Raw genomic sequence first — 22216 nt, 5'->3', positions numbered from 1 at the left:
AGGACGAAGCAGGGCCTCGACGAGTTCCAGGAGAGCCCGAGAGGATCCGAGCGCCGTTCCCTGGCTGCTGCTGCTGCTGCTGCAGGTAAATAACATGTGGGCATCAAAGCGAAGGCTGCACAGTGGCAGGGAGCGGTGGTGGCAGTGTCACGCTCTGGAAGGACACGTGTACCGTGTGCTGCCTGCTTTAGCCTGAGATTTTGCTGTGCACCAAGCTCCGAGTCGTTCTGTCGCCTCCTAATTAAATTTATATTAGTATTCAGTACATCACGACCTTGGTGTTAGCTTGTTCTAATCACCTGAGCTTCAGCTTATCGCTTTGGCAAGTCAGACCAAACAAGGACAATCCTCAGCTGCTTCCCGTGGCAAAGACCCTCACCAAAGCCCGTGTAACTTTTCCCCTGAGGAGTACAGCAATGACAGCAGCTTAACCATCACTTCAGGGCAAAGCAGGCGGGCTTCCTTCCGTGTGTGTGAGCACACAGAATATTTTGGGCCAGTACAAAGGAGCAGGAAAGGGCTTTTATTGACCCACACTCGAAGTCTCCCCACGTGTGTGGACATGACCACGGTCCTGCTGCCCCAGGCTGGAGCAGAGTCTTCTTGAGCTCAATGAAGAGTAGAGGAGGGATTTTCCTCTCGACCTCATCCCTTGCAAGGACACCGGGGTCACTCCTTAGAGGCTTTTCCCCCTCCTCCCTCTGTCTCCCTTTCCAGCAGGGGAATCTTCCGGCGGTGACGATGCTGAAGCTTTTTGGAATCCTCTTTTTCTGTGGCCTCCTCTCGCCCTCTCGGGAAGTCCTGTCTGGTCTGTCCTGCGCCGTCAGCCCGGGGGCACTGCAGAAAGGTAACCAGAGAACGTGAGTTACGGCCGGGGGAAAGCTCTGTGGAGCCAGGACGTGCAGCAAAACCTCCCCTTCAGTTTACAGCTCCTCAGGGCTGCAGGCTTTGCTCGGAGCTCCTGCCACCATCGCTGCGTCCATGGGTCAGGGAGGTCTCCCTGCTCCAGAGCTGGGGCGCGTTTCAGCACCAAAGAGCCATGGAACTTCGGGGCTGGATCTGGATTATCTCCCCTTAGCTCTCATTCCCCGCTGGAGCAGCCGGTGTTCGGCAAACAGCGCTGGGAAGCTCGGCAGCTGTGTCAATGTTTGCGATGCTCCGGCAAAAAAACAGATACTTGTTTCGAGGTGCTGCTGTCAAACAAAGACAGAAAGAAACAAACACCCTTTAGAAGGGCAAAGCGAGCTGCGAGTGAAGCCTCGGCCACTGTCACTGCTGCTGACATCCGCACTGTCAGCTCTGAGTCAGGGGGCTGGGATGCTCTCCTCTGCTGCTCCTCCTGGCTAAGTCACTGGGGGTGGCTTTGGTGTCACCTCCCATCCCCGGGGTGATTTGGCTGCGCTGAAGCAACTGATGACTTGAGGAGTTCTGGGGAGCGATGGGGCTTTGTGTGTGATGCCTTTGCCACGACAGACCTGACTGAGTGGGGAGAGGTCCCTGCTGCAGGTGCTGGTCCTCACATACAGATGTTTTCCAGTTCTCTCCGATGCCATACTGCAGAACGGGCTCCTCCAGCAGCACCTGCAGGGCCTCGTGCTCCCAAACATCATGGGTGAAGGGGGTCTGCTGAGCTCTCCCACCAGCATCACGGGGTAAGTGATGGCACCTTCGGCCCCCATTCTGAAGCAGCAAAAGCTGAGCTGCAGTTGGCACAATTGGCCCAAGAACTTATCCTTGTTTGATGTTGATACTGAGATTCTGACCCCATGAAGGCCCTCTGTGTGGTAGCAAGGTGGGTGGTGAAGCGCGCTGCAGGTTAGGGCTGCAGAATGACGACTCTGCTGCTGCTGTTGGTATCAGGGACACTTGACAGCACGGGAGAGGGGAGAAGGGGCTACAAAGAGAAGGTGACTGCTCTGGGAAGCTGGCTTCCACCCCGGTCTGCCGCTGGGCTGCCTTCTCTTGGCTCTCAGCTGTAGTCTCTCACCCTGGAGCTGGTGTCTCTTGCTTACACCGCTCGTGCCTCCAGCAGAGGTGGCTGCGGGGCTGCGGGTTCCTCGGTGGGCGCAGCTGCTCAGCATGGAAGATGCTTTCCGTGTGTGCAGCCTGCGCTCTTGTTCGCAGCCTGCACCTCGTCCAGGTCCGGCTGCCCAAGCTGTCGGTGGTGCTGCTGCCAGGGATCGGCGTCCAGCTCAGCATCGCCGCCAAGCTGGAGCTCGGCGGCAACTGGTGAGAGCAGACAAACCCCAGCCCCTGGCCTTCCTGGCGGGCAACACGCTGCACCTTCCTTGGGTTTGTGTCTTACCTGTAATGAGGCCACGGAGCAGAAAAGGCACTGCGAAGTGCTTTGTGCCATTTGGACTGAGGTGCAGTTTGTTGCTCTCTGCTTCGCCGAGTTTCTCTGGTTAGAGGCCAGGAGCTGAAATCTGTTCAACCCGTGCTCTGGTTTCAGCTTGGTTGGCCTCCTTTCAGAACTAATCGATGTCTTTGTGGATGTGAACATTACTGCAAACATTAAGTGCACGAATTTCGAGTCGGGCACAGTGCAGGTGGTCATTGAAGACTGCCTCTGCATCCTCGGTGCCATAAGGATCAAGCTCCTCTCTGGGTAAGTGCTGCGGGTTTATGTTTTCCATTGCGTGCAGCCCTCTTTATCCAGTGATCTAAGCAGTCTGCCAGGACGCAGCCGGTGCTGAGCTGATGCAGGGCCAGGCCTCGGGGAAGTGATTTCTTTCCCGTTGCCAAAGCCGGTTGCTTCAGTGGAACTGGCAGGAAATGTGCTGGTTGGAAGATGAGGGTTAATTTGCTCTGCTTGCCCGGGGAGGTTTTAAGATCCAAACATGAGGCTTGGTGCCTCTTCCAACGTGTTTTCTTCAGACATAACCAGTGAGTTGCTATCCAGCGGGCAGGAATAACAGGGCAGGGAGTGTTCCAGGAGAACACCGTCGCCTGCCCTGGTTTCATGCTCTGGCCTTGGCTGCTGCCACAGAAAGATGCTGAGCATATGGACCTTGGGCCTGACTGCTGCGGGCATGGGTAATTCCATGCAAATGCCCCATCTCTTGCTCAGTGTTTATGGAATTCCTGGCAGAAGGAATTTACTGACTCGTGTATTGATGGATGCAGCAGTAAATTGATCATGGGAAATACTTTCTTTTATTGCCTTTGAATGACTCACTTTTCGGGTCCATTGAATTTCTCCTAATTAATTTTTGCATTATGCATTACGTTTCCGTCAGCAGCCGCTTGGAAGAGCCTGCGTAAGTGAACCGAGAATGGGGCTCACCCGCTCTGGGGGCTGTATCTTGAGTCTGAGCAGGATTAAAGTGATGCTGCGCAGGAGGCTGAGCTCCCTGTGGGGCGAGGGGGAGTGTGGGTGTACACGGGTGGCTTCATGGCAGCTCCTCAGATGTGTCTGTAGGCAGAACTGGGGCATCAATAACGAGGTGTGTTATGAATTCCTGCTGTCTGTGGCTTGCCAAGTGCGCTGCTGCGTGTTCTAACCCAACAGCCCAGAAATATATCGATTACCAAAAGTAAATGGCTCTGTGCTGCCTGCAGGCACCACCCATCCCAGAGTGATCTATTTAGCAGCAGCAGTGAAACGTTACACAGAAGATTTCTCCTCTTGTTACTCCACAGCAAACGGTTCATTTCCAGTAACTCACATGCAGATGTTTCATAACGGCCCCACCTTCCCCTATCTGAAATCCCAGAGGGACACAGCCCAACTCGGGTGACACTGGAGAGGCTCAACCCTTTCCCGCACCCCCAGTGCTGAATAAAGCCCAATTCTCCCCTGGGTGGGATGAGCAGCCCCTTTCCCTCCTGCCTCCTGCCCAGCGCCTGCTCCTGCCAGCGTTAGCTGCAGCAGTGCTCCGGAGAGGATGGCCGAGGATGCAGCAGGGTGAAATGAAGGCTGGAGACCCTTGCGCTGGGCTGGTAGTGACTGGAAATGTTTTCTCTTTCCTTCCCAGCTTACTCTCCCTGTCAGTGAATGAGATCGTGCTCAAGCAGCTGACAGCCACTCTGCCCGCTTTGGTAAGCCCGGAGATTGCCCTCCTTTCACAGCTGAAATGTGGGAACAGCAGCAGGAAGCTGCAGCAGCTCTGTGCTGTTTTCCCACATCACCAGCGTGTGCTGCTGGGCCAGGATGCCCATGACCAGACCAAAGCAGCCCCCTCTGGTGTGGTACCAGAGCTCCAGGGATGCTGCACTGCCCCCAAGTCCTCCACAGCAGCCCAGCTGCTGCCTAATGCCACACAGCACTGTTCCCCATGGGATTTAGGTTGAAAGGAGTGGGTCAGATCAGGCTGGGGGGTGGGAGGGGGCAGTGGCTGAGCCGTCGCATTTCTGCTTTGTGTGCAGCTGTGTCCAGTGGTTGACATCGTGGTGAACCTGGTGAACATCCAGCTCCTGGGCACTCTCAACGGTGTGTTTCTGGTGGAGGATGGGTGCTGCTTCCCCGTGCTCCCTGCACTCCTGCAGTGGGAAGTGTGCTTTCCCACAGCAGTGCATCAGGGAGGATGCACATCCGTAAGCGCAGCAGGAGGAGCTGTGCTGCTTCAGGACTGTTGAGCCTTGAGTTCACACCTGAGCAGCCCAAGTGACCTGCTCGCCCCTTGGCCCCCTTTAAGCCATGTTTTCCATCACTCTTGGATTTAGCTTCTCTTTGCTCCTCTGGGGCTGCGTTCTAAAGGCAGATCCCACAAAGCTGGATTTGGAGCATCCCCCAGCAGTGAATGCTCGGAGCCGGGTTGTGGGTGTGGGGTCTGCCTTGGGGCAGGGTTTGTTCTGCCCATTCCCTGGTGGTGTGAGGACCCTTCTCCCCGTGCAGCGGTGATCCCGGTCGGCACGGCAGGAACCATTCACTACCAGCTCGCCAGCCTCCCCTTCACCTCCGGCTCGTTCCTCGGCCTGGATTTAGACGTAAGTTAAAGGACCCTGGGAGGTGCCCGTTCACCTCATCCCATGGGAGCTGCCCTTTTCCAGTGCAACCACCTGCAGCAGCTGCTAATGACTTGCTTAGATCCTTATCTAAATCACCATTAAGTGACTGCTGTGCTTTTCTTCAAGCCTTCTCTTGCTCTGTTCACAAACTCATCCGGAGGCTGCTTGTAACTGTTGGGACAAGCTGTTTCCATCCTCTCCCTCGCCTTGCCTGCGGACTGGGTGTCACTGTTTTTGCCTTCGCTATTCGGTCTCTGCTCTGGGTGAATGCTAAACCAAGCTAACGGATGTATTCTTTACCTCTGCCTCACCGGCAGGGAAAAACAGCAGCAGGAACCAAACAGGACTTTCAAACAGGAGAGCTTAAAGAAAGTGGCTAGTGAGAAGCACCTGGGACACAAACAGTGCAGAAGAGCAAGGGCTGGTAACGAACACTGCACAGGCAGTGCTGCTGCTCTTGCTTTAGTGCAGGTCCTTCACTGGGATTAGCCTTTGCCTCCACCACCCCATGTGCTCAGAGCCGGTCTCCTGAGCAAGCAGTTGGTGTGGGTGCAAGTTTGCTGTAGGTCCGAGGCTGGCTCATGCCTGGCTGGGTGCTGGAGGTGGGGAAGGCTGGGCTGGATCCCAGCTGGCAGCCCCGTCACCATCGCGTGCTCTTGGAGACCTCAGGGGTGAGCTGAAGCAGTGAGCTGTGATTTGGGCAGTCTGTTGTTAGCTAAAAGGCCCCAGTCATGCACCCTGCTCTTCATCAGCTCCTTTCATCTGGGAAACACAGAGGGAATTGCTCTGAGTCCAATGCTCTCCTAAGCTGAGGCTCTTTGAGCTGATGCAGGCGCTGCACTGTCCATCTCAAGGACTGGATGTGCCTCATGGCTCTGGAGATTCGGTTTAATGTCCCTGTCACCTCTCTCCACAGGGTGCAGTGAAGCAGGTGGGAGGCAGCATCATCCCCCATGACTCGTCCCCCTCTGCCTTGCCTCCGCTGCTGGACAAGCTCCTGGTGCTGGGGCTGCGCCAGAGCTTCCTCAACGCGGTCCTGTCCCTCCTGGTCCGGATACCCCCACAGACCTTCACCTGCACCCCTGAAATCGTGAGTGTGGCAGCACCCGGGGAGGTGACAAGGGACATGCTGCAGCCTCGGCTGGGGAGCAGGAGCTGCTTTGCCTGCCCAGGAGCTGCCCATGCAGCTGGGGAGCGATGGGGAAGGTGGAGGGCTCAGGGGCTGTGTGTGACTGAGCTTCCTGGGGCTTCCCTTGGGACAGTGAGGGAGGGAGAGCTGGAACCATCCCCAGGAGCACAAACAGGGCTGGGAAGAGGGGCACCAGCGGGAGAGGGGTGGTCCTGGCAGGGTGGGATCAATGAAATCAGCTGGAGAATTCACTGGGGCTGCTTGTGCTTCTGTCCCCACAGTTCTCCAGTGCTGGCAACCTGCAGAAAGCCATCGCCACCCTGCTCCCCACGGGGGTGAGTGCCTTCTGCTGCTGCCAGGCTCTGTGTGGACCTCGCCAGGTCCAAGCACATCCAGGTGATGAACCTGGATGTGCCAGGCTCCCGTCTCCTGCTCCCCTCCTGGCCATGGTGGGCTCAAGGCTGCCCCATTGCTCTTCCCACGTCCACACTGCAAGCGGTGCCGACCCGTGCTGCTGGGCCTCTTTGCTCGGTACATGGGGCTTGTCCAAGGTCTGTGTGACCTTGGGGGAGACCCCACAGAGTTTTGGGGGGTGCGGGCAGCCACCCCCATGTGTCCCCGGTCCCCACAGTGCTCTGCCTGCCGTGGCACCAGCCCTCTGAGCATTAGGCTGACGCTGGCTGGGAGCCCGCTCATCCTCTTGGAAGATAGGAAAGCCACCGTTGAGCTTTCGGTGCTGGTTCAGGTGTTCATCAGGCGTTCAGATGGACCCATCCTCAACGTCCTGCTGCTGAAGGCTGTGAGTGCATGGAAACCCCTCAGACCGGTGTCATCGGCAGCTGGCCCGGGGCTGGCAGCAGGGACGGGGACGTCCCTGGGGGCTGAGCCTCTTCCCTCTCTGCTTGCAGGATCTCGGTCTAAATGTCCACGTGTCGATTGCTGGTGGCCGGCTGGTGCTGGGGCTGTCCCTGGGCAGGTAAGGCTGTCCCTGGGGAGGTAAGGCTGTCCCTGGGTGGGTAAGGCTGTCCCTGGGCAGGTAAGGCTGTCCCTGGGCAGGTAAGGCTGTCCCTGGGTGGGTAAGGCTGTCCCTGGGGAGGTAAGGCTGTCCCTGGGTAGGTAAGGCTGTCCCTGGGGAGGTAAGGCTGTCCCTGGGTGGGTAAGGCTGTCCCTGGGTAGGTAAGGCTGTCCCTGGGTAGGTAAGGCTGTCCCTGCGTGGGTAAGGCTGTCCCTGGGTGGGTAAGGCTGTCCCTGGGTAGGTAAGGCTGTCCCTGCGTGGGTAAGGCTGTCCCTGGGTGGGTAAGGCTGTCCCTGGGTAGGTAAGGCTGTAACTGGGTGGGTAAGGCTGTCCCTGGGTGGGTAAGGCTGTCCCTGGGTGGGTAAGGCTGTCCCTGGGTGGGTAAGGCTGTCCCTGGGGTGGTAAGGCTGTCCCTGGGTGGGTAAGGCTGTCCCTGGGGGGGTAAGGCTGTAACTGGGTAGGTAAGGCTGTCCCTGGGTGGGTAAGGCTGTCCCTGGGTGGGTAAGGCTGTCCCTGGGGGGGTAAGGCTGTCCCTGGGTGGGTAAGGCTGTCCCTGGGGGGGTAAGGCTGTCCCTGGGTAGGTAAGGCTGTCCCTGGGTGGGTAAGGCTGTCCCTGGGTGGGTAAGGCTGTCCCTGGGGTGGTAAGGCTGTCCCTGGGTGGGTAAGGCTGTCCCTGGGTGGGTAAGGCTGTCCCTGGGGGGGTAAGGCTGTCCCCACAGGCTTTCAGGCAATGTTACAGCAGCTGGAAAGTTTTAGGGACTGGAGGTAATGTCTGTGTCAGTTTTATAACAAGGAGAAATGAGGTAACCTGAAGAACTGTGAGGCTGTCAGCTTGACTTTGATCCTGGGCAGTATTTCGCAGTGTCTGACATGGGACAGGAGTGATAAAGGAGGAAAGGAAAGTGCTGTCATTAATGGCAGTCAGGGTATGATTAAAGATTGGAAAGCATTCCTTCAAGTGTGAGGTTTGAGGATTTCAAGCCATTTAGCTTGTCAAAGAGCTAGATTTAGAAGCAAAATTGGCATAGCTTGCATGCGGCGATACAGAGAACAGAAATGCATCAAAGAGCTTTTAATTCAATAGACAAAGGTATAACAAGATTCAGCAGAAGCAGAAAAGAGAAATTCAGAGTGGAGATAAAGCATACATTTTAGCTATGGAGGAAGTTGTGGTGGCAGTGATGGATTAGGAGCGGCAGCAAGTTCTCCAGAGCTCATGGTCTTGCCATCCAGGCAGGATGCTGCTTCTGGAAGCTTTCTGTCCGCTAACAGGAGCTGACTCCTTCCAAAGGTCAGTAGCTGCGGGAGAGGGCCGGGGAGGGCAGGAGCCACGGGTGCCCTGCCTCGGCGCCGCTTCATTTACAGGCAGATAACAGTTAGGTTCAGCTTTTCTTTCCCTGTTTTCTCCCCTCGCTTGCAAGGGTGGCACCGCTGCTGTTTGTGTCACCTACTGACCCTGCTGGGCATGCCCCAGCCATGCCTCACCGGGTCCCTCGCCCGCGGGTTGATGCTGCCCTGGAGGTGGCAGGGCTCTTGCCGCGACCTCCAGCAGGTGCCGCAGTGTCTGACGTGCCCAATGCTTCCTTTCCCCCCAGCACTTCCCTCTCCTTGGAGTCCTCTGAAGTTGGCATCAGGAACGTAAGTGTCGCACCAGCCCGGGCCGAGCGCTGCGCGAGTGGCTGTGGGGAAGGAGGGATGGAGGCGCGTGGTCGCTGGTGCTGCTGTAACCTCTTCTGGCTGTGATGGATTACAGCTGCTGCTGGTCTCAGTTGTTTGCTGCTCTGTTTTGTGGCTCTTGGCAATTCTTTTTCTGCTGCTTTTTTTCCCCTTCTGCCTCTTCTAATGATGCAAACGTGAAATCTGCAGTCTGTTTTTCCTCCCCTCTATGGGCAACGCTTACACGGAGCTCCAGCGGGAGTTTCACCTGGAATAAGGTTTCCCAAAGGAAGCACCAAACTCAAATCAAGGAAGAATAGTTTTGCTTTAAAGAAAAGAGGGCGCTTTGTCCTTCAGCTGTGTCAGTGGGAAGGGATCTCCAGCCCCAGGGCCGGCACCCAGCCACAGACTGGGCTGTGCTCGCTGCTGTCCTGTGCCAGGCAGGGCTGCTCACACGCTTCTCCCTTCTCTGGTGCAGATCTCGAGCCTGAGGCCCCACTGCAGCAGTCTGCTGGCCGAGACCTTAGTGCCCCTCATCAACGGTGGGTGACCGGGAGAGCTGGAACACCGGGAGGGCTCCGGCCGGGTGCTGGGAAGGAGGGGAGAGGGGATGTGCACGTGGCAGCAGAGCTGAAGCGATCAGACATCGGCGATCCCGTTTTAAGGCTGCAGTTAAATTCCCAGCCTTATTCTTGCACCTTCCCACACAGCTTCATCCAAAGGGCCCTGGTATCAGTGACAGGGAACATAAGGAAAACCAGAGCATGGCGGGGATGGGGGCTGTGGTCCGTGCATCCCAAGTGGTTTTGTCACGGGTGGGAGCTGGGCTCGTCCCTGCGGTGCGATGTAAGGACCTGTCTGTCCCCTGCAGGTGCTCTGGGCATCGGGATCCCTCTGCCAAACGTGCTGGGCATTCCCTTAATAAAGGTGGACATCCAGATCCTAGCGGTGAGTGCTCTCCTCCTGCCTGTGCTGGTGCAGGTCACCGGGGCTGCTCCCACCCTGCCGGAGGCGTTGGGTGAGCAAGAGCCTTCCAGTGCCCCCAAAGGGCGCTGCTCCCTCGGTACAAATCCGAGGCGAGGGTTTCCGCGAGCCGGTTTCCAGCTCACCGGGCGCTGCCGCTGCGCTGTCGGGAGCCAGCATCCCGCATCCCTGGCAGCGGGGTGCTGACGTGGTTGTGTCGCTCCTTGCACCTCCTCAGGGCCTGCTGGTGATCCTGGTGTGAGCTGGGCAGGCGAGGCACCGGGGGCTCTGCCGGGGCAGAGGGGAAGGAGGAAGCGCGGATGGAGCCCGGAGCCCAGCGTTACCAGCCTTTCTGCGCTAAACTTCAGGATTCCTGATGACATTTAGGACACTTTACAGTTCATTGGCCTGCGAGCACTGAGGTGCTCCCATGAGCCAAACCCCCATAGGCCACTCCGTGTGCGGATGCTTATTTAGAGGAAGGAGCAGGGTTTGGGTGGCAGTTCCAGCAGGGCCGTGGGATGCTGCAGCAGACGTGTTAAATCTGTCCTGAAGGAAAACTGCTCTTGATATAATGAAGAGGGAACTTGCTGCATGTGGGTCTCGGAGGAAATGTCACCGTCCCCATGCGGAAGGAAACTTGTAGCTCCCAATAAACATCCCTACTTTTGTAGTGCTGGAATGAGGTTCTGCTTTCTGATGCCTCTCAGGGAGAGCATCCGTCCTGCCTCCAGCTTTGGGGTCTGGTTCCTTTGTGACCACTGAGGTTTTGGGCCTTGGTTTGAAAACTTTCCACTCAGAACAGAACCCACTTGGGTTTCCAGTGGCTGCTCCTGGCCAGGTCAGCCCCGCACACGTGCTAACCTGCCAGGAGTCCGAATGGAACTGGATGTCCACAGGTCGTGAAGCGTTTCCTAATGGAATCGGAAGGGAAAACTTCATTACCTGCTCCCTGGGCAGCGCGGTCGCACCAGAGCACACCCATGTCCCTGCAGCAGCCCGCGCCTGCTCGGACAGATGTGAGCCAGTTGCTCCCTGCACGTCACGCAGAGAAGAACGCGGGCACTTGGGATTTCAGGGTAGAAAAGAAATAAATCCAGGTCTCCAACGGCCTCTCAAGCACTTTTCCCCAGCACTAGATGTTGTTAGCAGCGTGTTGTTTATTGCTGGTGTTCCCAAAGCTGCTGGTGGTGTGTCACTGTCAGAGCGTGGAAGAGGTCCAGCGCTGGTCAGGTAATGGACAGGGACAAAGCCCTGGTCTGTGCTCCTGCCTAAAGGTAAGAACAGTTCAGTATCTGCTGGGTCACGGCCCTCAGCACCTTGTCCTGTCCCTGGGCAGCAGGGATGCTCCTGTGCGGTGAGGGAGCTCCCTGCTTGAGCAGCACCAGCAGCAGCTGAAACACACGGTGAGGAGCTGCGGCAAAGGGAGGTGTGAGCACGAGTGAACCACCAGGACCCTTGCACCCTGCTGCCTGTGCTCTGTGGCACTGCTGTGCCCATGGAGCTGGCTGAGCGGGGCTCTGGGGGCTCCGTGACCCCGTCACCAGCGGGCAGGATGAGCAGCTCCACTGACCTGCACCAACTCCATTGTGCCACCTCAGGGCTGCTGCACTGATCGCGCTTGGCTTCTCCATCCATCCTCTCTGCCCTCGGGTCAGCATTAAGGGCTCTGTTTGTCCAAGGTTGTTCTGGCTCCCGAGCAAACACCTCCCGCACGGTGAGTGAAGTTCAGCACCTTCTTGTGCAGTTTTAGCCAGCACTTCTGCGCACTCGGGTTTGCTGCAGGGGATTCGTTCTGCTGCTACACAATAACCTGGGTCCTGTCGCTGTCCCAGGGGGCTGTTTGACTCGAGACAGACAAAGCAGAGGGAAGCAGGTAACGAGAGCTCAGTGCAGAGCTGGGGCAGGGCCTGCATGAGCCTGGGGTCACAGAGCAGCGGGAAAGTCATTTTGAGCATCTGGAAATGGCTTTTCCTGCCAGGGCCTGGCTTCCAGTGTGCCATTTATTGTACAGGGCTCAGTGGGAAGGAGCAGAGGAAAGGGCAGCACCTTCTGAAATGTGTAAATCTAATGTCCCAAATTGCTGCTGGGTCCAGGAGGAAATCCAGAGCAGGAAAGGGCAAGTCCAAATCGATAAGGACTGGGGTGATCCTGTCCACAGTGGAAAAACCTCTAAGCAGTGGTTTTCCATCATGCTGGCACCTGATGAGCTGGAATATCACCTTATGGATGAGCAGTGGGAATGGGGTGTGCCAGGCTGGCTGCTCTGCCCAAGCTCCCGGATCTCTTGGGGCTCTGGGATCTCCAGCTCTTGCTCCAGGAGTATCCCTGGTGAAGCTTCACACCTCTGGGGCTGGTGAAGGGGCTCGTCTCTGTTCCTCAATGGCTGAGCCGTTGGCTGTTGCATCCATGCCCCTCTGGCCGTGCACTGCCTGGTGGCTCTTCCTGTGGGACCCCGGGGCAGCACCCAGGAAGATGATGGATTTGGTTAGCGCCAAGCACAGCACCACGACCCCCTTGTCTGTGGTGCTCTTCCAGGTGAACCCAAAGCAGGTGCTGGGAGCACAGTGCCCCCCTTCTGCAGGTGCTGCTGTGCTGGAGGCTCAGTGAACTGGGGGGACAAGCGGAGGACCCAGCTCTCCAGTGAAACCCAGCTCTGCCCCACACCTGCGGCTGACCCACATAGGTGCTGGGAGCGGGGGTGCAGCTCCCGTGACCCCACGCTGAAGGTGCAGAACCATGCAGTTAAGCCCTCAGCCAGAATACCCACTGGCAATGAATACATCTTTTCACTGCTGCAGCTTATTCCTTTTGGGAACCTGGTTTAAGATATATTAGTCAAAGAATAATGGTTGCAGCTCTACCAGGGAACTTTTATTAGGAGCAGTTCCCACTATTGCCAACCTTGGCCATTCAAATCATTAGTCAGGTCCCCAAGCTGGGCATATAAACCTTCGGGGTTTTTTACTCCTTGCAATAAATCAACCTGGCTTGTTTTGTTTGCTCTCCTATTTCTGAGCCACTGAAATACGAGGGTTTGAAGTGCTTCTCAGAGGCTAGAAATGATGGGTAATAGCTGTTGTGAGTGCAAGCAGATGGACGTGTAACGTGGGTTCACGGCTGCGGTGCTGTGTGAAGTGTTGTTATCAGAGAGCTCATGAGGGGTGCAGCCCCCTGACCAGCCCCTCTGTCCCTCAAGGGCATCCAAGGCTGTTGTGGGGCTTTTCCCCCCTTTTTCCTGAGCTGGGTCTGGGCAGTAGGAGGGAGCATCCCAGCATGGACAGAGGCTCCCGTGGGTGGGCGCCCGGCACGGTCTGTGCGGGGCAGCCACGTTTCCGTGGGCATTGGCTCCGTGCCGAGCGCTGTCAAAGTGCACTTTGGAGCAGGGAGCGTTCCTCGGCTCCAGAATTAGAGCCCATTGTGCAGACAGAGCTGGTTTATTGTTATTATTTTTCTCCTCCTTCCTGAGCCAGGGAGAGGCACCAGCCGCAACGTTCCCATAGTAACAACAGGGATGGAGGAGAGCAGATGAGGGATCTCTTGTTGGTAGGGGCCGTGTCGCTCTGCAGTAAGAGGCTGGTTTGCGTCCTTATAAATTGGTGGAATGTTCATGCTCCCTTAATTAAATGTAAGGGCTGGCCATCTGTACTGGTACCAGTTCTTAGCAAGAGCAATCTCATCTGTCTCCAGGTACAAACGGTCGGGGGGGTGGATCAATAGACACACCGGAAAGTGCAGTATTAAAGAGAAATGTTTAATTAAAGCATGGAACACAATTATAATCCATCCTCTTTGTGCAACTGTCACACCAAGAGCGGGACTGGAAGGAAAAGGTGCTAGTGCAATGCTGTTATCGTCCTAGAGACGAAAAAGTGCTGTTCTAGTAAGGCGAGGAAGGAGATTCTCAGCATTTCAAGCAGCGCCAAAACACAAAGTAAGTGTGATGCAGGAGTCCACAGCTCGGCCCCCGTTTTGCTTCAGATGTCAGCCCACAGTGGTCTGTGTTCCAGTCCTCGCCTGGAGCTGCAGGTTGCAGGGCACCAAGACGTAGTCCTAGGCAAGGGGAGAACGGGGGCTGAGCAAGGTGCTGGGGTGGCTCTCAAGAGCCTGCTCAGGGCTCCCCATGGGCCAGCAGCCCCTCCAGCACAGCCCCTGCTGCTGTCGGGGGGCTGGAGAGGAGCTCTGCCTGTGTGAGGTGAGGAGGCTTGGTTCTGTGGGTGAGCAGGGCTGGAGGAGCGGGCTCTGATTTATTCTGGCACCAGGAGGTGAGCATTGCTCCCAGGCTCCCCTTAAATCAGACACAGCAGGAGCACTTTAAAGGTCTTATTTCTTACCTTGTGAATCACGACGTTGATGTCGGTGTAGGTGAAGCTGGAGATGTGGGGCAGGACCAAGCCTTCGCTCAGGACCACTAGGAAAAAACAGAGGGAAAGGAGCCAGCTGGGTGCTGCCTTCGTCCTGGTTGCGCATCCCATGGGGCAGCACCACACAGGACTCCCGGCTCCTCACCATTGATCTGAGCTGGTACCTCCGTACGGATCGTGGGCAAGAAGAGCTCCTCCAGTAAGGCATCCTGCCAAAGGGAAGTCCATGGTCAGCTCACAGAGTGGCTAAAGCAGGAGGGGGGCCAGGACCAGCGGAGGGGGGGTCCTGGTGCTCACAGGTGAGGCCAGCACCAAAGTCAGCGTTCCCCTGCTGATAACCACTGCTCAGGACGGTTTAGGACCGCCTAAGCTGGGAGGTGCAGGACCAGGCTGTTAGAAGACGATGCTAAGGTGCATTCACTAAGTGGGTGCAGCAGAGGGCAAGGAGGGGCTGTGGCTGAGCTCAGTCACTTGGGGGGTGCAGGGCACCTACCGGCACGGGGCCCACGTCGGAGGCAGCCAGGCTGAGCTCAACGTTCCTGGAAAACAGAGTGGAGCAGGAGATGCTTGTAGTGAGCAACGACTTCCCCCAGGGACCACGGGTGAGGGCAGGGCCAGGGGCTCGGTGTCTGGGTAGTGCCTGAGCAGGCGGCTGGAGCCTGACTTCCCCTGGGCACGGCAGTGAGGGTCTAGGGAGGTTTTGTCCCCAAGGATTCAGCCTGAGCAGCCTTCTGGGGTGCTGCTGATGTGCCATGGGCTGGGGTGAGCGGGCTGGGATGCAGCATGCTGCACTTTAATCACAGTGAAACTGAAGTCTCACTGGTCCCCTCAGGACAGAGCTACCTCTGCAGTGCCCAAACCACGTAAGCTAAGAAGTTCCCTGGATCATTTTGCCTCTCCTTTCCCTTTACGAGTGGGACACATCCCCTTCAAGCACTCGGAGCATAGCAGGGTTCATTACTCTATCACCGGTGCAGAGATTATCATCCTCGTGTTGGTGACGCTGAGGAGGAGTCCTGCAGACATATCCTGCATGGGAAAAAGAGAGGCAAGGATCAGAGGGATCCAACGCTCCTGCTTCAGCTTTGGGCACTGGGCTGCGCTGAGCCCATCGTGCGCTGCCGCCTGCGATGAGCTCCTCGCACCCTGCTCCCTGCATCGGAGGCAAGCGCAGCTGTGGCTCGCAGGGCACGCTCACCACGTTCACGCTCAGGAAGCTCTGGAATGCCGGCGATCCTGCCCCGACGTGGACGGTGAGGAAGAGCTTCAGGGCTGCCTTGCCCTCCTCCAGCACCACCCGCGTGGAGCTCCTGAACACGGCTTGCAGCACCACCGGCCGGTCCTCCGGGAACAGGGAGCCCATCTGCGGGGCAGGGGGGTTACCGGTGCCCGGGGGCACTGCCCGAGCCGGGGCCGTGCCTCTCGGTGCGACCGCAACCAACCTGGGCGATCTTGGGTGCCAGGGTGGCGGTGGTCAGCGGGCTCTGCAAGGCAAACACAGCCTGTGGCTGACCGAGCCCCAGGGCTCGCAGCCAGCACTGCCCAGCTCCCATGGGTGCTCAGAGTGGTTCCCGTTTCTTTGCAGGGTGCACGGCTCCCCCAGCCCGTTCCTGGGCCAGGGCTGTCCCTCCCATGTGTGCCTGCTGCTCCCTGCTCTCTGCTCTACTCACCAGGATGGTCATGTTGAAGGCCCCTGCCATCTCCAGGGCAAAGAAGAGGCTGGTGAAGAAGTGCTCAGAGAAAGCCAGGGTGAGGTGAGCGGGGCTGGAGCTGGCCAGCTCGGGCATGTTGAAGGGCACGGGGCTGACTGGCAGCGGGATCGCCATTCCTGCCACCTGGAAAGTCGTCTGCAGGGACATGGGCAAGGAGAAAAGGAGTCTGAGGTGTCTCAGGGCACGTAGCCCTGGGAGCTGGGCTGTGAGTGCTGGGAAGTGAGGGTTTACCTGCAGGGATATGGTGATTCCCTGCTCGGAGAACATGGGTGCAGCCAGGGGCAGGTACTGGAGCTGGCAGCTCGGTGTGAAGGGGAACTGAGCTGCAAACCGAGCATAAGGGATGCTCAGGAAGAGGAGGCGAAGGTGGTGGGAAGTGCCTGCATGGGCCTGCTCCATCTTGTGAGCTGCTCCAGAATGACCCCCAAAGCCTTTAGTCCGTATCAAGAGTGAAAGCCCAACGCTCACCTGTCAGAGAGATCAGCTCTTCATTCGGGGAAAGCAGCAGTTTGGAGACTTCCAGGCAAACCTGTGGCATAAAGAACAAGAAGAGAACTGGTAGATGAACACAGGAGTCTGCTGGCACGGGGTGTCCCCATCAGCTGGCAGCCTGGAGACGGGGATGGAAGCATTCAGGAGCATGGGGCAGTGCACTGGCCTGACTGAAAGTGCTCTCGTTCCTACAGACCTGCACAACTTTGTCTTCTCCTGCCTCACAGCCTTCTCTTACCTTATCGACGTTAATCTCCTTGTCCAGCTCTGAACTGGAGGACTTGCTGGATGAAAACAACAGAATGGAAGAAGTTAGGTGAGCCCCAGCTCAGGTGAGTCAAGGGCAGGTGAGTCTTTTATCTGGACCAAAAGGCAACCAGAGGTGTTATTACCACTACTTTCTTATCTAGTTAAGCTGCAAATACAGTTCAGAATCCTAAAACACTGAAGAACTGCTGTTGGACTTGTGTTACAAATGTGGCTGCTGCTCTGCTCTAAAGATCCCTTACGAGAGAATGGAACTCTCTTGAAATGGGGAAAACCAACCCTGGAAGCAGAACAAAGCTTTTGTTCTAACCTTTGTGAGCAGCTCTCAGTCAAAGTCACCTTCCTGCCTAGAAACTCTCATGCCTCAGTTTCCTCTTGTCCCCCGTTACCCAGATCCCATAACAAGGAAAACCACAGGATTGACCTCTCCGTCTCCTCAGTGCTCTGCACCTCCTCCATGGTGGGTTTGCAGGCAGAGGTCACCACCTCCAGGTTCCCTTCGGGGTTCATTTCCACGTGGAGGTTCGCCCGGATGGACAGTCTCATCACCTTGGTGGTCGAGCTGTGCCAGCGGAGGAGAAGCAGAGGCTGGAGCACAGGGGCTGATCCTGGTCCTGATTCTGGTCCCACTCACCTCAGCCCCCCCGCTCCTGCAGGCAGATGTCAGGAGCTGGATGTAGCCCCATTGCTCCAGACAGGAGCATGAGCCCCAGCACTCACGGGGCGGGTGTGATGCCCAGGTCCACATCGACGCTCAGCCGCAGCCCGGAGTCGGGGACGAGCGACAGAGACAGCTCAGTGACTTTGACAGAGCTGATTTGGGTCCTGCTGGAGCAGAAAGGAAGGTGTCAGGAGAGCAGCCCGGCCTGGTGGGCAGTCCCTGCCTGCTCTCATAGCGGGCAAACCCCAAAGGTCCATGGGATGCCCATGGATAAATCGGTGCCGCAGGGTGGCACTGGGGCTGCTGCCCTCAGAGCCCAGTGGAGGAACCAGGAGCTCATTTCTAAACCTCTCTGGCAAAGAGCTGAGCTGGTCTCCAGGAGCATTTTTGCCCTCACTGGCACAATGCCTTTTGGGACGATATTCATCTGACCAGCAGCATGAAGCAGGGCTATGGCAGCAAAGGCAGAGCCACGGACTCACCTGCTGGGCTTCGTGGAGCCGACAAGCGGGTCAGGAACGGTGGGAGCCATTAGGTCCTGCCTGAGGACTGTCTCAGCGTGTGGCTTGGAAACTTCAGCGACTGTGAAACAGGGCACATATTTTATGAGAGCCTCTGGGGGGTTGTGGGCAGATGGACAGGCTGAAATCCACGGGGCGACACGCTTCCTTCCCTTACTAACCCCCCTGGTACTAGCTACAGAGAGAGGATGTTGAAAGAGAGCTGAGTAATGGCAGAAGTTTGCGGTGACAGTGTTTGGTGTCTCATCATCGGACTGAACGATGCTGCTGCCTCCCCTCCCCGCTGAGAGGGGACTGGACTTACAGTAGCTCAGTCCTAAGGGGGTGAGGATGCCCCCGCAGTCGGGTGACCGGGTGCTGTGCACGGGGACCAGGAGGCTCAGGAGGATGCTCAGGGTGCGGAGATTCGCCATGCCGGTGCCTGGAAGAGCAGAACATCCACAGCAGCCTGGTGAGAGCAGCACGGAGCCATGGATCCGCTGCTGGGGTCAGGTTTGTGGTCCTGAGCTTGGCAGCATTTGTGCAATAACAACACAGGCTCTCGTGCTGCCTGGGATCTGAGAGCACCGTGAGAAGGCTCGGCCCTGAAACCCCCTGCCAGTCTGTGCGCTGGAGTGGTGCTCGCAGCGGTATCATGCCTGCTGAAGAGCTCACAATGACCCACTGCTGTATAAAAGTGGTGAATAAAGAGGAGCTGAAATGAGCTGAGGAATGAATGGAAGTTATGGAGAAGGTAAAATCGAACAAAGAGGTGAGTGTGTTATCTCCCTCTGCAAAACCTTTGGGAGTTGTTTAGCATGCCTGCAATGCTCGTGCAATATTAAAAACCCCAGTAATTCAGAAAGCTTAGCCTGCAGAAAACATTCGTGTGTATATCAGCCTTTGCAGAAAGTGGATTTGATGAGAGCTGACCTTACAGAGACACACCAGGGTAAGCGCAAGCACTGCCCACATCAAGCTATGCAGTTTGCAAAAGCTTCTTTACCTTTCCTGGCCGTTCTTCCCATCCTTCTGACTCGGTCCGTGTCGTGCTGTGGCCACACCAGGGAATCGTGCTGGTGTTATATACCCTCACACACGAGGCTGGTGGGGCAGGAGCTGGCAGAGGGCTGGAAACCGGGACATGGGGAGGACGCTTTGTTTTATACATCATTTTTATTGTTTCCCTGCGTATTTGATTACTTTGGCTGTTGCCCGAGCAAGGTGAAGTACTGCACAGCCGGTGCTGGGGCAGCGTGCCTCCATCTGCTGTCACAGGGGAGCACACAGAAAGGGCTCTGGGTGGAGGTGCCAAGAAAGCAACCATTGTTAGAAAGCAGATGTCCCTGTGGCCGTGCTTTCCTCACAGGGCAGCCAGCACCATGTCCACACGAGCAAGAAGCTGCTGTGGTTTGTGTCTGTCCTGGCTGGGCAGCTCAGACCAGAGGGATGAGACCTGCACGTGTCCCACTGAGGTCGTGGTGATCCATCAAGGGTGCCCTCCATTCCCACCAGGCCTGGGTAAGTGTTGAATGCAACAGGAGTGTTTGTTGTGTTCAGTGAGTTTCAGACCGGACAGAGGATCAACTTCTTTTAAGGTGTCTCCTGTGACCTCCGGGATGGCCCATGTGCAGCCATTCCTTCCTCTCAACCCATTCCCAATCCAAAGGCACTGGCAATATTTGTTACGAGTGGTAGAAAAAGTGGTGAGTGATGCTCACCCTCTTTGATCATGTCTCTACAAGCCAGGAAAGCTGTCATGGAAGGGGGTCAGAGTCCTGCTCCATCTCATGCTCGGGGTCCATCACGTTCTCCTGCCTTGTTTTGGCCTGGAGGATGGAGCAGGGACCTCCTGCAAATGCCATGTAAGCACATCCTCCATGGTCTCACAGCTCTCCTCAGTGCTCCGTGTTCTGACACCGCCCCTGCCCGCAGTACTCATGATCTCAGCTCTGAGGCATGACCAGTCTTGGAGAGGACTGAGCTGCCCATTTTGGTCCGGATCCCTTGGCAATGGGATGAGGTGTTCAGAGCTTGTTGAAACACCTGGAGCTTGGGGAGGAAACCATTGTCCTTTGTGCACTGATGAAGTAAGTCATTGGGCGCTGGTTCCAGGTGCATCTTGACACGTTCGGAGCGCTGTGCTGCTTTCCCTCTTGGCATGGCACAGGAACACCAGAAGCGGAGTTTCAGGCACGTTGTGCATTCCCACTGAAGGCAGTGTGAAGATGCACATCCAGCAGCCTGCAGGAGAGAGCAGGGCTTACTCATCCACACTGACCTGTGCAGCCCATTTAGAGTCAGGACATGTGTTACCATTGAGAAGGCTGTGACCTGCAGGTGAGTCCCAAGGCGATTTGCGACTTGGGAAGGGACATGGACACAACCTAGCAAAGTCTCTGGGAGATGTCTTTACTGTGCTTTAGAGCAGCAGTTGGAAGTTCAACCCTGCTCTGCCTTGTTCCTGCCCAGGTAACATCAGCAGCTCTTCCCAAGCAGTATCAGAGCTTTACCAGTGGAGTGTTCTTACCACTTACAGCAGTGCAAGGGGCTGGGGATAAGCTGCTGGGATGAGATTGCACCGTGGTGATTAGAGGCAGATTTTCTCCTCCTCAAGAGCTGCTCTGGACCCAGTGATCCCTGTGGAGGCTTAATTAGATGTCAACTTACAGCATAATGATGGATCAAGCTACCAACACAAAAGCGTCTTTCTGGCATGATGCTTTCCTCACTGGGAGTTATCTGTAAATCTGACACTCCTGTTAGATAAGATGTAAATCTCCCTGTCTGGGCTGAGCAGAGACAGCGAGTGCCTCACTGGAGGGAGGTAACGACAGGTTAAACCTTATGACATGTCTTATACAGAAAAGAGAAGAAGAAACACATTACTGCAGGATCCCATGGGGGGAGCTCCCAGAGCCGGGTCCTGGGGTGAGTAACAGGAGGGGAGAGGGGAGGACACCGCGGGGGCCACCAGCCCCAGCGCAGGCAGGGAGCTGTTTGTGCATTCCGGCTCTGTTTTGGCCAGTGTGGCTCTGCTGGCCTTGCACGGAGCCCTGCTTGCTTTCCTGTAGTGTGATGCAGTGACCCTAATGCTTATCCCCATTCACAGCGTGTGAAGGGTCCTGCTGGTGCCTGTGTGCTGGAAGGGGAACACGTTAATAAGGATGTTTTATAGGGTACGATGGGGAGCACTGAGTCCCCCCGCCCTCCGGCGCAGGGAGATTTTGAGCTAAACCTTGTGCAAACCTTCCAGCACCCTCCTTTGCTCCGAAGGGGAGAGATGCTCTGCAGAGAATGACAGAGGAAGCTCCCAAAAGGAAGCAGAGCACGCAATCCATCAAAGGCGTGTGGGGCTGAGCGATGAGCTGCAGCGCCAGCCTGAAACCCAAGGAGAGCAGCAGAAGGTTGGGAGGTGTCAGCCCGGAGGCAGAAACGAATCACTCCCCGCTAACAAGTGTGATATTAAAGCCGGTGATTTTCTGCATGGCTGTGTCCACAGATACATGGAGAAACTATAACTTAAAGGCAACAAAGCGCATCGGCTCCTGCTCCTGTGTGCCGGGGCTGCGGCATCGGCTCTGCAGCACCGCTGGGGTTTGCTCTCCAGGCTGGGGGTGCTGGGTTTGTCAGTGACATCCTGAGGAAACCCCTGACTCTCTGGGGCCTCCATCCCACAGCTTCCCCCTGGGGAAAGCAGGAGGTGTCGGAAACCCAAAACACTCTTTTCCCAATTTTTCTTCGGAATTAAGCGGTGTGATTTTGGTGGGAAGAAGCAAGTTTCTAAATTAAACAGTGCTCTTAAATGGGGACTTTAAAGATGGTGATGGCAATATCTGATAGTGACTGATGGAAGCAGCCCGACCTGGCTGCTGTGGGCTCCTTATTCCCAGCTCTGTTTTCCCAGCCCTCTTCCTGTGTTCTTCTGCAGGCTCAGAGTGAAAGGTCTCCATCTCCCACTGATATCGCTGCTGCTCTCACTGGGTTCGGAGCTCCTCATGCTCCAAAGGAGCATCGCTGGGAGAAGGTGAGGTGGGAGAAGGAAGCCGCTGCCTGCAGGGAACGCTGCTGGGATGAACTCCAGGGGATTGTCCCGCTTTGGGCTTTGCTCTGAGCCGCTCTGCAGGAGGAATCATGGGCATTGCCCTGGCTGCAAGCCTGTGGCTGGATGTGGCAGGACCCCACGGGCACCCCCAGGCTCTGCTCCAGGAGCTGCCCCATCAGAGTGAAAACCAACCTCCCAGGGGACAGCGTCCCTGCTCTGTCAGTATCAATAGCCCCTAAGAGGCAGTGGCAGCACTGTTGAACCTGCCAGCCTCCAGGTTTGCTTTCCTGCAGAACACAAACACTTTTCACCGTTCCTTTTTTGACACTAAGAAAAACAGAATGTTTTACGGACAAATTCAGGCCAGCTCCAGCTGTGCTGTTCTGTGAACGTTCCCTTTGGCATCAGTCCTCATTTGAGTGCTGCACTCTGGGGATATCAGAGCTTCTTTTAGGCTTGGAA

General features: G+C 56.6%; 2 protein-coding genes across 2 annotated transcripts; one reads left to right on the top strand and one right to left on the bottom strand.

Moving 5' to 3' along the window:
- Nucleotides 1–726: 726 nt before the first annotated feature.
- On the top strand, nucleotides 727–10003 carry LOC130607567 (BPI fold-containing family B member 4-like). Its single transcript, XM_057424775.1, has 15 exons — nucleotides 727–847; nucleotides 1538–1652; nucleotides 2125–2229; nucleotides 2453–2608; nucleotides 3978–4041; nucleotides 4369–4432; nucleotides 4838–4929; nucleotides 5867–6040; nucleotides 6361–6414; nucleotides 6711–6878; nucleotides 6988–7055; nucleotides 8690–8732; nucleotides 9229–9292; nucleotides 9622–9698; nucleotides 9952–10003. The coding sequence occupies exons 1-15, from the start codon at nucleotides 742–744 to the stop codon at nucleotides 9973–9975; spliced, it is 1374 nt and encodes a 457-aa protein (XP_057280758.1). The 5' UTR covers nucleotides 727–741; the 3' UTR covers nucleotides 9976–10003.
- A 3694-nt stretch (nucleotides 10004–13697) lies between these two features.
- BPIFB2 (BPI fold containing family B member 2) lies at nucleotides 13698–18183 on the bottom strand. Its single transcript, XM_057424753.1, has 15 exons — nucleotides 18035–18183; nucleotides 17692–17791; nucleotides 17269–17373; nucleotides 16973–17110; nucleotides 16520–16565; nucleotides 16258–16318; nucleotides 16021–16112; nucleotides 15748–15924; nucleotides 15520–15561; nucleotides 15276–15440; nucleotides 15039–15106; nucleotides 14571–14616; nucleotides 14223–14286; nucleotides 14048–14124; nucleotides 13698–13766 (listed from the first exon to the last, which is right to left on the bottom strand). Exons 1-15 carry the CDS (start codon nucleotides 18141–18143, stop codon nucleotides 13698–13700), a joined length of 1359 nt encoding a protein of 452 aa, XP_057280736.1. The 5' UTR covers nucleotides 18144–18183.
- Between the last annotated feature and the right edge of the window lie 4033 nt (nucleotides 18184–22216).

Source organism: Pezoporus wallicus, unplaced genomic scaffold (genome assembly GCF_028554395.1).
Source record: "Pezoporus wallicus isolate ANWC-B61680 ecotype Strahan unplaced genomic scaffold, APGP_CSIRO_Pwel_v1 contig_13737, whole genome shotgun sequence".
Lineage (NCBI taxonomy): Eukaryota > Metazoa > Chordata > Aves > Psittaciformes > Psittacidae > Pezoporus > Pezoporus wallicus.
This window is presented reverse-complemented; position numbering and strand designations above follow the sequence as displayed.